General features: G+C 36.0%; 1 protein-coding gene across 40 annotated transcripts in view; it reads left to right on the top strand.

Annotated features, from left to right (window-relative positions):
• trioa (trio Rho guanine nucleotide exchange factor a) overlaps positions 1-14,595 on the top strand; it is a 784,286-nt gene that overhangs the window by 136,418 nt on the left and 633,273 nt on the right. For all 40 annotated transcript variants that reach the window (XR_012394606.1, XR_012394601.1, XR_012394600.1 and 37 more), the window contains 8 exons: positions 286-477; positions 6,875-7,024; positions 7,098-7,212; positions 8,801-8,916; positions 10,153-10,275; positions 10,415-10,609; positions 12,205-12,320; positions 12,430-12,496. Coding sequence is in view for 14 of the 40 variants with exons in the window: in XM_073930886.1 (XP_073786987.1) it covers positions 286-477; positions 6,875-7,024; positions 7,098-7,212; positions 8,801-8,916; positions 10,153-10,275; positions 10,415-10,609; positions 12,205-12,320; positions 12,430-12,496 (1,074 nt within the window). In the remaining 26 variants the exon portion in view is untranslated. The remainder of the gene's footprint in view (positions 1-285; positions 478-6,874; positions 7,025-7,097; positions 7,213-8,800; positions 8,917-10,152; positions 10,276-10,414; positions 10,610-12,204; positions 12,321-12,429; positions 12,497-14,595) is intronic.

Below are 14,595 nucleotides of genomic sequence, written 5' to 3'. Positions count from 1 at the left end.
TCTGTATAACTATAGTGGCTCTGAAGGGCACAAAGACCATCTATCAAAAGAGTATTCTCATTTCCTCCAGCTATCAGACACCCATTGTTAAAGCTTCTATTCTGAATTCACTGTTTTTCAAGATAGACTCTCCAAACTGCAGTTTGTGAATGAATAATAATCTATCGGTCGTATCTCGCCCTCTATTCCCTTAAACTGTCTGTTTGTCTTTTTTATCCTTTATTCAGTCGGAGCTGTCGTATTAGTCTGTGTCTTATCTGACATGCTTTTTTATTCTCTCCATAGAAAACCCATCAGAGCGCCCTGCAGGTCCAGCAGAAAGCCGAAGCCCTGCTGCAGGCCAATCACTACGACATGGACATGATTCGAGACTGCGCGGAGAACGTGGCTTCCCACTGGCAGCAGCTCATGCTGAAGATGGAGGACCGGCTCAAGCTGGTCAACGCCTCCGTGGCCTTCTATAAGACCTCTGAACAGGTCAGTCCAAGTTGATAACTGTAAAAATCATATAAAAACAAGTCTTGAAAATGTAAAAGCATTAAATGGAGTTAGAATGAGCCTATAATTTAAGTTATGAACACAAAATTGGTGTTTTTGTACTAAAAAAGGTGATCATTAAAGGGATAGTTCACCCACAAACTGACATTTTTTAAAGAGCCCCTATTGTGGGTTTTCGAAAATGAGCTTCCATGTAGTGTGTAACACAGATCTAAGTGAAGTGAAATATCCAGCTAAGGCTTAAATCTGAAAGTGGACAGTTTTTAAAAATATTGATTCATCTAATAAAAGAGTCGACTCATAGTGGTTAGAATGAATCGTCTTCATAACGAGTCTTTAGCTGTTTTGGCGTGACGAGACTACGAAACATAGTTGTTATGGGCGCAAACCCGGGAAAATTTAGGGTGCTTTCACACCTACAATTTTGTTTCGGAATGTGTCTCGATTGCCCAGTTAGCGCGGTTCGTTTGGCATATGTGAACAGGGCAATCGCGCTCTGTTCCGCGCCGAAGTAATCGCTCCGAGATCGCTTGAATGAGGTGGTTTCGGCTCGATTGAAACAATCCCTGGAGCGGTTCGATTGCAGTGAGAAAGCGATCCGATCCGAGCGCGGTTATATCACAGTGTTTTATGGATATGTAATAGGCATACGGCTATATGAAGAGAGAATTATGAGTAGGGCGGGAAGTTACCCGAGTCTCCGGATGCCCGCAAACGAGTGATGATCTCCCGGTAATCTTGCCTCTCCCTCCCGGTCCTCAAATAGGCATCGTCGCACACCCTTCTCACCCCTCCCCACCGCATCTCTCCTCAGACACGTCGCTCGCGCACCCTGTCAATCAGCACCAAACCACCACCTCTCCTGACAGCTGAGCGGGACGCTGCAAAATAAACCCTGACACTCTGACCAATGTGAGGAGAGTTTACTCGCATGTGACTTGTTTTAGCTCTTTTGGTCCGATTAGAAACTTTGCAGTGTGAAGGTGAACCGCTCCAAGAGCAAAGAGCAACAATGTAACATTTGTAATCTCTGTTTTGGAACAACTGAATCGATTCACAGGTGTGAAAGCACCCTTAAACCTGCGCCCCGCCCACTAACACAGCAGCGAAGACAAACAGATCCTGAAGTCATGAGTGAAGAAGACACTGTGCCTACCTGGATATTACTGGAAATGTGAGGGGAAATAATTGATTCAGCAGTCTTCACGCTTACAGTGGGCGATTCATTCGTTTGTTAAAGAAGGATCAGAAAAGACTGGTGTATGAGACTTGTGAGAATGGGCAGACAATACACCAGGGGTGCTTTCAAAATAAGGCCAGTTTATTAGGCACAAAGGCAGCCTGCTACACGCTAAGGAGAAGCGTGGTGAGCACTACAACACCCTGGCTGGGGATGGGATCTTTGGGCAAAGCAGAGTACAGGTAAGCCCTGAGAACATATAACACTTCACGCAAGAGGTGCCACAGCAATGATTGCCAATAGAAATGATCTAAGTTACAGCTGAGAAGGGAGAAAAGCTCGGTCACGGAAATCACGCTAAGTAAATGATGTGCATGCTATCGGTTTCATTTTCACTGCTAAGTGCGGTTCATACTTCCCGTGCGGGGGGTTATGACGGTCACGGGTTATCGCGTGGGCCCGTCCCCCAGGGGCTTGACAAACCACGCTGGGCATTTGTCTAGCGCTGAACGCTGTCGACCAATCGCAACAGGCTGTCATCAGTCCAATCAGCGCAGATTAGCTTATTAGGGGTTTGGGAACAAATGAATTGCTGAACGATTCATATGGGAGTTGCTGGAATAATGGGGTAAAAATAAATGCATATTATAAGACCATGAAAGTGTTTTTTGATCTTGCATGCATATCAGTATGTTGGAGATCCATATAACTGAAATATGACCCTTTTTCATGTATAATATGGGCTCTTTAACTGTTTACTCACCCTCAAGTGATTCCAAACCTTTATGAGTTTCATTATTCTGTTGAACAGCAAAAGAAGATATTTTGAAAAATGCTTAAAATCATTGACTTCCTTAGTAGGAAAAACAGATACTGTGGAAGTCGATGGTTACAGGTTTGTAATATTTTTCACAATATCTTCTTTCTTATTAAAGAAACTCAAACAGGTTTAAAACAAGTGAAGGATGAGTAAATGATGTTACAGTTCAAATTTATGGTTTAATCATTCTTTTATGTAATATCACACAAGCGGGTCCACGTGCGTGATGTAAATAAAGTTTGCGTGGCTTCAAAAGGGTCATGGTGGCACTGGCCCACTCAGATTGAAGGCTGACCCACTCACACTAAAATATTTTAAAGCTGAAAAATGTAACGGATGTAAAGCAGAATATGAATGTAAGTTAATGTTGACTATTAATAGTAACCATAAGTTTATAAGTTTGTCAGTCGAATTAAAATTCCCCCTTCCCTTCATTGCACAAAAATGGAACAGTCCAACTGTTGCTCCATCCTTTGCGCTGATGAGCGCTGTTTTCACTATATTTGACTTTGAGGCAAAAGCTCTGAAAATGAAACCAAAAGTGCTGTCTAGCGGACTATTCTGATGTGCTGGTCATCGACGTTACAAGTAATGAAATGAGTTTTATAAGAGAGGAATGATATTAATCTGATTTAACTTGTTTTCAGCATTAAATGAAATGCCTTAATGTGAACGTATGTGTTTATTCATTTATATTATTTATTTATATTAATTTTTTAAGAGTATAGGGTTATTTAAAATACACTTAATTTATAGTTATTAAGCATCTGAACATCTTTATGAATGGGCTTAATTCAGTATTCTTGTACTTCACTGTATTTAATCAATGTATAGATTATTTGGTTGAATTTGAAGTGTAAAACGGCGCCGTAACTGTTTTACGCTTCACTGGTGAACATTACTGATCTGTATGCGCCACTTTCTCTCAGATTCTCGACACATTTTCGCTATTTATTTATTATGCAAAATGAGGGTTATACTCAAAAATGTCACATACTAAATTAATTACTATTTTATCAGAAAACATAAATATAAGACTATTCACACTAGTTTAAGAGTAGGCACTAAAGGTCCACCCTAACTCTAAATATCATATAAAAACAAGTCTTGAAAATCCAAAAGCAATAAATGGAGTTAGAATGAGCCTATAATTTAAGCTATGAACACAGTATTAGTGTTTTGTATAGAAAAAAAAGGGATTGTTAAAAGGATAGTTGGACGACCAAGTGGCGCAGTAGGCGCAGTAGGTAGTGCTGTCGCCTCACAGCAGGAAGGTTGCTGGATCGCTGGTTTGAGCCTCGGCTCAGTTGGTGTTTCTGTGTGGAGTTAAGCCTGGTTTATACCTGCTCCAAGTGACCGGCGTAACCCACGACGCATGCAACGCGCGTAGCTGTGCATTTACTTCTGCGCGCTGTCTCTGTTGTTCTGCATTAACACTTCTGAAACGCTAGTTGGCAGTGAGGTGTTAATGCTCCTCTGTGTCGAGTTTCTTCGCTGCTGTTTTGCTTATCCTGAACACTTCTGGGATGTACAAGTGGCTCAAACTCGCTCATTTTGAGGCAGGAACCGGCGGACGTGCAACAACTTTAACTATGAGGTAAACACAAAACAAAACTTTCCATCCGGAGCTCCTTCACGGGACTCCACATTTGTAAACAATCGCTCCATCAGGCTCGCACCATTCACCTGGCTCTCAGTCCCGCCCAGACTCGTCAGCGCTACCAAGCCGACCAATCACAGAGCTTGCGCTACGCGTCGTTGCAACGTGTAGTTAGATTTTTTTGAGAGGTGCACGTCAGCGACGCCGACGGCCACGGCGAAGGGGTATGCGTCAGCGCCGTAGCATACGCCGGCGTTTGATGCAGAAGTATAAAGAAGCCTTTCCACCGGGTGCTCCGGTTTCCCCCACACTCCAAAGACATGCGGTACAGGTGATTTGGGTAGTGTATGAGTGTGTGTGAATGTGTGTGTGGATGTTTCCCAGAGATGGGTGGCGGCTGGAAGGGCATCCGCTGCATAAAAACTTGCTGGATAAGTTTGCGGTTCATTCCGCTTTGGTGACCCCAAATTAATAAAGGGACTAAGCCGACAAGAAAATGAAGGAAAAGGATAGTTCACCCTATTTCAGCAAGATTTCTGGTCTCCCACTTTTTGCGGACCATATATAGGACTAGAGAAACGCTTTTGAGGACCAGACCCAGCACCCATCACAACCCACCCCCTGCTTTTCCTGAACTCACAAGCTAAAGTGACACCATCACCTGATTATGTTGTCCGGTTCCGTGTGTTACTGAAGACCAACAACTGACCATCCGGCAGTTCTAACCCTAACAAAAATGAAAATTTTGAACAGAATCTGAACATTCAGTGTACATTTGGCTGTAAGCTGAATACCAAAATAATTGCATGGTTATATATTTTCACTTTTGGCCAAAAAAATGAACAATAATGCAAACAGATGTAATTGCTATCCAAGAAATCCCTAAATAAAATGGCAATCCAACATTTTTGTCAATATTTCTCACCCTTATTGTGCATTTTGCCATTGAATGCTCTTTATCATCATCCAGCCAACATTCAGTGAGATAACAGCAATTAAGAAAGCATCTGCTTATTAGAAGTATCCATATCTACAATATAACAAGCAAAATCAGTTCTAGTGTTGAAGAAAAAAAAAAATCTAGCCTCAGAGCCACCTGCCTATTATATATATATATATATATATATATATATATATATATATATATATATATATATATATATATATATATATATATAAATATAAATATATATATATATATATATATATATATATATATATATTTTTTTTTTTTTTTTTTTTTTTTTTGAATATGCAAAAATCATACAAATACAAGAAAACATCAACAGATATCAAATACAAAGCAACAAAACAAAAACAAAACAAAAACATCAACAATATAGTCAGGTACTGGTATGTGCGTGAGTGTGTGCGTGTGAGTGTGTGTATGCATGTAAAGGTAACTTGGTGGACAGGTCAGAGTACATACATAAGGAACAATAACAGTCAATAAATGAAGCAAGTGTCACAGATATAGATAAAACATATAGAAAGAAACCAGTCAGAGGTAGGGAGTAACAACAATGCTTATTAATGTATGATAGTAAATATGAGAGTAAAAAGAGAGAAAGGACAACAGTAATAACTGACAACAATAATAATAAATCACAAGTGCTACACCAACTACTACTACAGAAAGTTTCTTATATTACAACTACTACTGCTTCTACTACAGCTACAACCACGACTACTACTACTAAAGTGTCTACTAATACTGATACTACTACAACGACTACCACTACAATGTCTACTGCGACTACTACTACTACTACTACAATCACTTCTACTACATCTACATCAACAACATCTACTACTGATATTACTACCAACAACGACTACTACTACTACTGTAACTACCACACCATTACTACTTCTGCTACTACTATACCAATGACATCTACTACTACATGAACTACAACTTCTATAATCTCCGTAACAATTACTCAATAACAATCGATACTATTACAATGACTACTACTTCATCTACTACTACTACTACTACAACTACTACCGTTACAACTACAACAACTTCAACCTTACTAATGATAATGGTGTAAATACTTGTAATAATGATAATGAAAAGATAACAGGACAAGTCAGAACAGTAATAATAATAATGATAACAAAAAATAAAAGTAATACCATTTATGACAAAGATGTCGAGGAAAGGGGAGGATGGGAAATCAGGGAGAGGACAAGTAATAATAATAATAATAATAATAATAATAATAATAATAATAACAATAATAATAATAATAAATAATAATAATAGTAGTAAGTAGTAAGTAGAAGGGGAAAGAGAGGAAAAGAGAAAATAAACTAATAATAATAAACAAAAATTAATAAAATAATTAATTAATAAATAATTAATAATTAAACTGCCTATTATATTTATATACACTAGGGGTGTCCAAACTTGGTCCTGGAGGGACGGTGTCCTGCATAGTTTAGTTCCAACTTCCTTCAACACACCTCCTTGGAAGTTTCTTGTATACCTAGAAAGAGCTTGATTAGCTTGTTCAGGTGTGTTTAATTAGGGTTGGAACTAAAATATGCAGGACACCGACCCTCCAGGACCAAGTTTGAACACCCCTCATATACACAGTGTATACTTTTGCCAGAGTTAAATTTTCATAGAAGCAGTTTACTTTTGATCTCCTGATTCAATCTCCAAACAGAGTGTTTTGGTCACTAACTCATTCTTCTATTGGGCTTTAAGTATGTTAGAATCTTGAAACGGGTCTCTTGAAAGCTGACGTGTGTGTGTGTGCTGTAGGTTTGCAGTGTTCTGGAGAGTCTGGAGCAGGAGTACAAGCGTGAGGAGGACTGGTGCGGAGGAGCTGACAAACTGGGACCCAACTGTGAATCGGACCACGTCACACCCATGATCAGCAAACACCTGGAGCAGAAAGAGGCTTTCCTCAAGGTAACCCATCCAAAGCCAGAACACACACCGTCTGTTGTGACCGTGTGGGCTAATATGTCCGTCTCTGTTTCAGGCCTGCACGTTGGCCAGGCGTAATGCAGACGTCTTCCTCAAATACATGCACAGGAACAGCGTCAGCATGCCCGGGATGTTGAGTCACGTCAAAGCTCCAGAGCAGCAGGTCAAAAGTGAGTCACGGACCACAACTCTACATCTCAAGAGACACCTGACTATATATATATATAAATATACATATAAATTGGGGATAAAAAATATACAGCAGGGCTAATAATTCTGACTTCAACTCTATAATAAACACAGAGCTCCTTGAATGTCCAAGTAGTATTTAACGTCCTGTTCCTCATCTCAAAGCACAAGTCTGCATCTGCTGCCGCTTCGCATGTTCTGCTCTTATTTACCAGTCCTCTCCTCTGCTGAGAACACAGTCTGTCGTCCCCCGTGGGGCTTTCATGATGGTTCGCTCTAAAATGGCTTTGTTGCTCCATCTAGTGGCTGATCTGTGCTCTGCGTCCTCATGACTTTCAGCTCTGGCCCACTTTTGCCTGCTTTAGCCCAGTTTAGGATGTGTGCGCATTGTGGATGGGGCTCTGTTCTGTTCAGCTTGTGCCGACAATGACTCAGATATGGAAAGTGTAAATGGGTCAGGCCTCGAAAATGGCTGATAGTAGTTCTCCATTGGGATGCTATACCTTCATGCTACACACACACACACACACACACACAGATGTATGTTACATCTATGGAGGTTTTATTTAATAATCATTATAATAATGGTGATGATTGGGTTTTTGTACCATTAAAGTAATAATTAATAAATGTATAGCTTTGTAGTAATTTTTATTTTATATTTAAATAATGTTTAAAATGTCATGATCTTGTAAGATATAATTTTTTTTATTCAATTTATTATTATTATTATTATTAATGTTATTATTATCTGCCATAAAAGTATGTATAATTTATTATAAAATATTTTGTTTTCATTATTTTATTATATATATATATATATATATATATATATATATATATATATATATATATATATATATATATATATATATATATATTTATTTATATATATATATATATATATATATATATATGTATAATTATAATTATTTATAATTAAATAAAATTTAATTAATTATTTATTAATTATAAAATTTATAATTTTATTTATCTGAATAAATGAATAATTAATTAATTAAAATGAATAATTTTATTATATATTAGCATTTTTATCAGGGATTATTGTTTATTTTTATTTATTAAAAGAGATGACTAAGTAATTCGTTTCTTACATCACTGCAGATCAGGCAAAAGTCAGCAGTTAATAGTCTAAATAGTATTTAAGTCAGTATTTAATATATCTTGCCTTCAGAGCCATTAAAACTTGATAGATAGATAGATAGATAGATAGATAGATAGATAGATAGATAGATAGATAGATAGATAGATAGATAGATAGATAGATAGATAGATAGATAGATAGATAGATAGATAGATAGACGGATGGATGGATGGATGGATGGATGGATGGATGGATGGATGGATAGATAGATAGATAGATAGATAGATAGATACAGAGACATCTGATTAATTCATTAACAATCTGCATTTTTTAAGTTTTTTACTTATGTATTTTTAATAATACACAATAATTAAGATATTAATAATAAGGTATTTTCGTATGTTTGTCTAGAGTAGATCTCTGCTGACCATGGCTAAGGTTCATATCATATGTGATGTTTGTAGATATCCTGAATGAGCTGCTGCAGAGGGAGAACCGCGTGCTGCACTTCTGGACTATGAGAAAGAGGAGGCTGGACCAGTGTCAGCAATACGTGGTGTTTGAACGCAGCGCCAAACAGGTTTGACTTACTTCTTCATTCAGATTATTAAGTTTCTGCTGCACACCTCTTATTAAACGGCACAGAGACATAATTTATTTACAGAAACTCTACCATTTTCAACTGATTTAAATTGATTGTTTTTATTCTCTTTGTGTGCGCGAGTCTTCATATGCCATAGCAATGTGTTTTTATGGGTATCTTCTGTTTTTGCACAGTCATGCTAATGACAAAAGAAATCAAACACTGATTTTAAGATTAGCATAAACTGCACAGGAATACCTCTCATTTTTAAAGTTTTATATATGTGCATTTATTTTTCAAATTAGCTCATTTTTACATTTATTTATTATTTTTTTAAGCTTTTGATGTTTTTTGTTTTTTTTATTTATTTATTTTTTATCTTTATTTTTTGTTGATTTTATTTATTTATTTTTAGCCTTTGTTTTTTGTTGATTTCTTTTTTAAAGTGTGTTTTGTTGTTGGTGGTGCTTTTAATGTTTTTATTTTAATTTCTTTATTTTTAGTCTTTGTTTTTTGTTGATTTTTATGTGTATTTTGTTTGTTTATGCTTTTATTTTATTTTCTTTATTTGTTTTATTTTTGGTCTTTATTTTTCGTTGATTATATTTATTTATTATTTGTTGATGTTCATGTTCATCTATTTTTTTTTTTTTTGAAAACCAAAAAGCAAACAAACCAAATGTTGAAATGTATAAATCTATCCAAAATCTACACCAAGACAAAAATAATTAACTATTAAAAGTCATAAAAAGAAGTTCAAGTTTACCTTTTTTAATTTAATTTTTTAATTTTTTGATGCATGTTAGTGCAAAAGTAGTTGAAAGCAGAAATTTTAATCCATTCATTTTATTTATATTATTCATATTTTGTTTTTTGTTTTTTTGTGTAATGTTTAGATTTGTGAGAATTAGTCCTTGTTTTAGTTTGTTTGTTTGTTTGTTTTTGGAAAGATTAAAACATTTAATTTATTGATTGTTCTGATTGTTGTGGAATTTGGTATGTGAAAAATTAATATTGACAAAAAATAATGCCTATTTATTTAAGATATATGTAGATATGTTTAGCTGCTTTAAAATCTTCTTCTTCTTCTTCTTCTTCTTCTTCTTATTATTATTATTATTATTATTATTATTATTAATATTATTATTTGTATCTTTTTAGCATTTAGCATCAATTACCCTTGACACATGTGAAGAATGCTTATTTGAGGTGTGTTTTCATCTCTCTGCTCAGGCTCTGGAGTGGATCCACGACACTGGCGAGTTTTATCTGTCCACACACACGTCCACCGGCTCCAGCATACACCACACACAGGAGCTGCTGAAGGAGCACGAGGACTTCCACATCACAGCCAAGGTACCACTGCATGCATTATGACTTCCAGTGCCACTCTCACACTAATAAAACTCTCAAACTCATTTAGTTTTGCCCCAATCCCGCATGCAAAAGCATCTTCATCACCAAATCTCTTTCTCTTCCTCTTCCTCTTCCTCAGCAAACCAAAGAACGGGTGAAGCTGCTGATCCAGCTGGCAGATGGTTTCTGTGATAAGGGTCACTCTCACGCCGCTGAGATTAAGAAATGGGTGACAGCGGTGGACAAACGCTATCGAGATTTCTCGCTCCGCATGGACAAGTACCGCACATCTCTGGAGAAAGCACTCGGCATCTCCTCAGACTCCAATAAAGCTGTATGTGTTTCTCTGCTCGTGTTGGTCTATGTATGAGTGCATATGGTGAGATGAACATAAGCTAGCTGAATTATAGGGGTCATAAATTTACTTTGAAGCAAACACTGAGCTGATTATATGGGGGACACAAAAAAAATATATCGCCATATTTCACCCAAAATTCAAATTTGTGCACCTTTTTATATATATATTTTATATATATATATATATATATAAATAAATATATATATATATATATATATATATATATATATATATATATATATATATATATATATATATATTTTTTTTTTTTTTTTTTTTTTTGATATGTTTATATTTAGCAAGTTATTACGCAACACAGTTTTCTAAAAAAAAAACGAAACAATATATTATGTATTGAAAAAATGATGTATTTGTTTAAATTTAACAAGTTATTTAAAATTTTAATTACATTTATCAAATTATTACACAACAGTTTTTTTGAAAAACATTTTTTTTATTAGTTAATATATAACGGATGAATACGCACCGGTTTTCTCCCTAAATTAAATGTCATTTTATTTATTTTTGTTGTTATTTAAATTTTTAATGTAACAAATTAACACCGTTTTCTCCAAGAGCGTTTTTTATTAAAATAAAAATAATTATTGACCAAAAATTGTATTTGTTTTAATTTAACAAAGAATTTTCCAGAAGCAAGTTTTATTTATTTAATTTTGTTTAAATGTAGGAATGGAGAAAACTGTGTTGCATAATCAAAAACAATTTTTTTATTTTATCATTTTATTTTATTAATGTAACAATTTTTTTTTACAAATAACACTTTATTTTATTTTTTATGTAAAAAATAATTACCCAACAGTTTTCTCCAAATAACATTTTATTTTATTTTATTTATTTTTATGTAACAAATAATTATCCAACCGTTTTCTCCAAAAAACACTTTTTTATTTATATATTTTTTATGTTACAAATAAATACTCAACAGTTTTCTCTAAAAAACATTTTATTTCATTTTTTATTATTATTTATAATGTAACAATTACCCAACAGTTTTCTCTAAAAACATTTTATTTTATTTTTTATTATTTTTTTATGTAACAATTACCCAACAGTTTTTTCCAAAACATTTTACTTGATTTTTTTATTGTTTTATTTTTAATGTAATAATTACTCCACAGTTTTCTCCAAAAAACATTTTATTTTATTTAAGTTTAGTTTAGTTTAGTACATTAAATAGATTGTTTTCATGCACAATTGTTAATAGACAAAAAAAAATATTTTTTTTTATAATCAAGATCACTGTTCATGCACAATTCTGAATATAGAGCTTACCAAAATAAATAAAATAGAACTTTTTTATCTCAAGTTATCTGTGTTTGATATTTAATTTTATTTTATCGAAGTGTATTGTTTAGATCATTTTCTAACTTTAACTTAATTTACTACAGGTTTTTTCACCTCAAGTTATCCTTATGTAAACATGCACACATAAAAAAAGAACAGAAAAAATATGTGAAAATAGTCCTTTAGGAAGTCTATATTTAGATTTCTGTGCAACTAAAATGTGTGCGGTTTTTTTTTGTTGTTGTTGTTGTTGTTGTTTTTTTCAGAGCAAAGACTTGCAGCTGGACATCATCCCTGCCAGTGCTCCGGGGTCAGAGGTCAAACTCAGAGACGCTGCTCATGAGCTCAATGAAGAGAAGCGCAAGTCTGCCCGCAGGAAGGAGTATGTCTATAGATTTACTGTCACCCATTGACTCAAGAGACGATGAAATATTCAATAGTTTGTGTAAGTTTTAGATAGAAAAAAATAATTGTTGTTTTCATTTAAATAGCTTCATCATGGCTGAGCTGATCCAGACAGAAAAGGCCTATGTGCGAGACTTGAGAGAGTGCATGGACGTGAGTACTTTATTCTGGTCATATTATAAGTGTGTTTTTTAGTAAAAGCCTGATTCCTCCACACCATAAACAATACTGTCTTTATTTTGTGCAACTCCGAGTTCATATCTCACAATTCTGGCATTTAAAGTATGCATAATCTAAATATAAATAAATAAATGTAATAAAATATAAGTATAATTGTGACTTTTTTCTCACGGTTGCGAGTTTGTAAGTTTTCCTGAAATTCTGTTGTTGTTTGTTTTTTGTTTTTTTTCCTTGCAATTCTGATTTAGGCCCCGTTTACACTAGTGCCTTTTAGTTTTAAAACGGCGTTTTAGAATGAAAACGATCCGCGTCCACACTTGCGTTTTACCCAGCGTTTCTGAACAGCTCTCCGTCCACACCAAAACGCTGAAAACGCACATCACGTGACCACACACACACTTTCGGGCAAGCGCTGCAGCATTTCTACCTAGATGAGAGCTCTGCTAGTCGGACTGCTCATCAAGCATCTCCCGCTGGATCTAATCTCACTATATTGGCTAAACGTGATATTTCATTCATGTTGTTGTCTTTATCTAACGACATATTCCCTGACTTTGGTCATTGGAATCTATTACTTGTTCACAGGTAACTTGTTTTGTTAAGCGCAAAGATAAATTAATGATTAATCCATGTACATAGACTGATCGCTTGCCTTTATTTCCTATAATGTAGAAACTTATTGTATGTTATACTTTTATAATGGCCATTATTGATTATTAAAACTGATATTCAGCAAAAGAGAGGGTGTGTTTCGTATTTTCACTGAAATTGAAAGGAGACAGTTGTTATCGGCTCCGTTTTGTTATAAATGTCCACACAGTGAAGATGACGCTCATATATGCAGCACAACGCCTCAACATTTCTGCTGTCTAAGGGTTCTTTCACACCTACACTTTTGTTTCGGAACGTATCTCGTTTGCCCAGTTAGCGCGGTTCGATTGGCATATGTGAACAGGGCAATCGCTCCAAAGTAATCGCTCCGAGATCGCTTGAATGAGGTGGTCTCGGCTCGATTGAAACGAAGCCTGGAGCGGTTCGATTGCAGTGAGAAAGCGATCAGATCCGAGCGCGGTTATATCACAGTGTTTTATGGATATGTAATAGGCTTACGGCTATATGAAGAGAGAATAATGAGTAGGGCGGGAAGTTTCGCGAGTCTCCGGATGCCCGCAAACGAGTGATGATCTCCCGGTAATCTCGCGTCTCCCTCTCGGTCCTCAAATAGGCATCGTCGCGCACCCTTCTCACCCCTCCCCACCGCATCTCTCCTCAAACACATCACGCGCGCGCACCCTGTCAATCACCACCAAACCAACACCTCTCCTGACAGCTGAGCGGGACGCTGCAATTTAAACCCTAACACTCTGACCAATGTAAGGCGAGTTTACTCACACGTGACTTGTTTTAGCTCTTTTGGTCCGATTAGAAACTTTGCAGTGTGAAGGTGAACCGCTCCAAGAGCAAAGAGCAACAATGTAACAATTTTAATCTCTGTTTCGGAACAACTGAATTGATTCACAGGTGTGAAAGCACCCTAAGTTGCTAATATTAAAATGAAAATAGGCAGTTCCTTAAATCATGTTTACATTTTATTGTTGAGAAAGTGAAACAACGTAGCCAGGGTGATGTGAATGAAGCTATAAAGTACACTGTTCCCTTTGAAGATTTACGCGTGTCCTCGGTATGTTTTCCATATCAAACTGAGAAGGGGGAGACTGCAGCCTTGATCAATCTTGCGAAGTCTTAACTTACAAGAAGAGGATGCGAGACTGAACTGTGTGTTAGGCTACTTAATATTGAGGAAAAGCCCCAATCAGATAGGCAAACGCCGGCAGCCCCGCCTCCGTTTTCAGATGTCTCCGTCTTTCCCCATCCACACTGAGACGGAGCAGCAGCGTTTTAGAATGAAAATGGCCTCTCCAGCGTTTTCAAAACGCTCCGTTTTCGGCGCTCGAGAACTCCGGCGTAGTGTGGACGGATGGCGTAACCGTAGCAAAACTTCAATTCAATTCAATTCAATTCAGCTTTATTTGTATAGCGCTTTTACAATGTAGATTGTGTCAAAGCAGCTT

This window comes from Danio rerio, chromosome 19 (assembly GCF_049306965.1).
Source record: "Danio rerio strain Tuebingen ecotype United States chromosome 19, GRCz12tu, whole genome shotgun sequence".
Taxonomy (NCBI): Eukaryota; Metazoa; Chordata; class Actinopteri; order Cypriniformes; family Danionidae; genus Danio; species Danio rerio.
The sequence above is the reverse complement of the archived record's forward strand: the minus strand, read 5'-3'. Positions and strand labels throughout refer to the sequence as shown.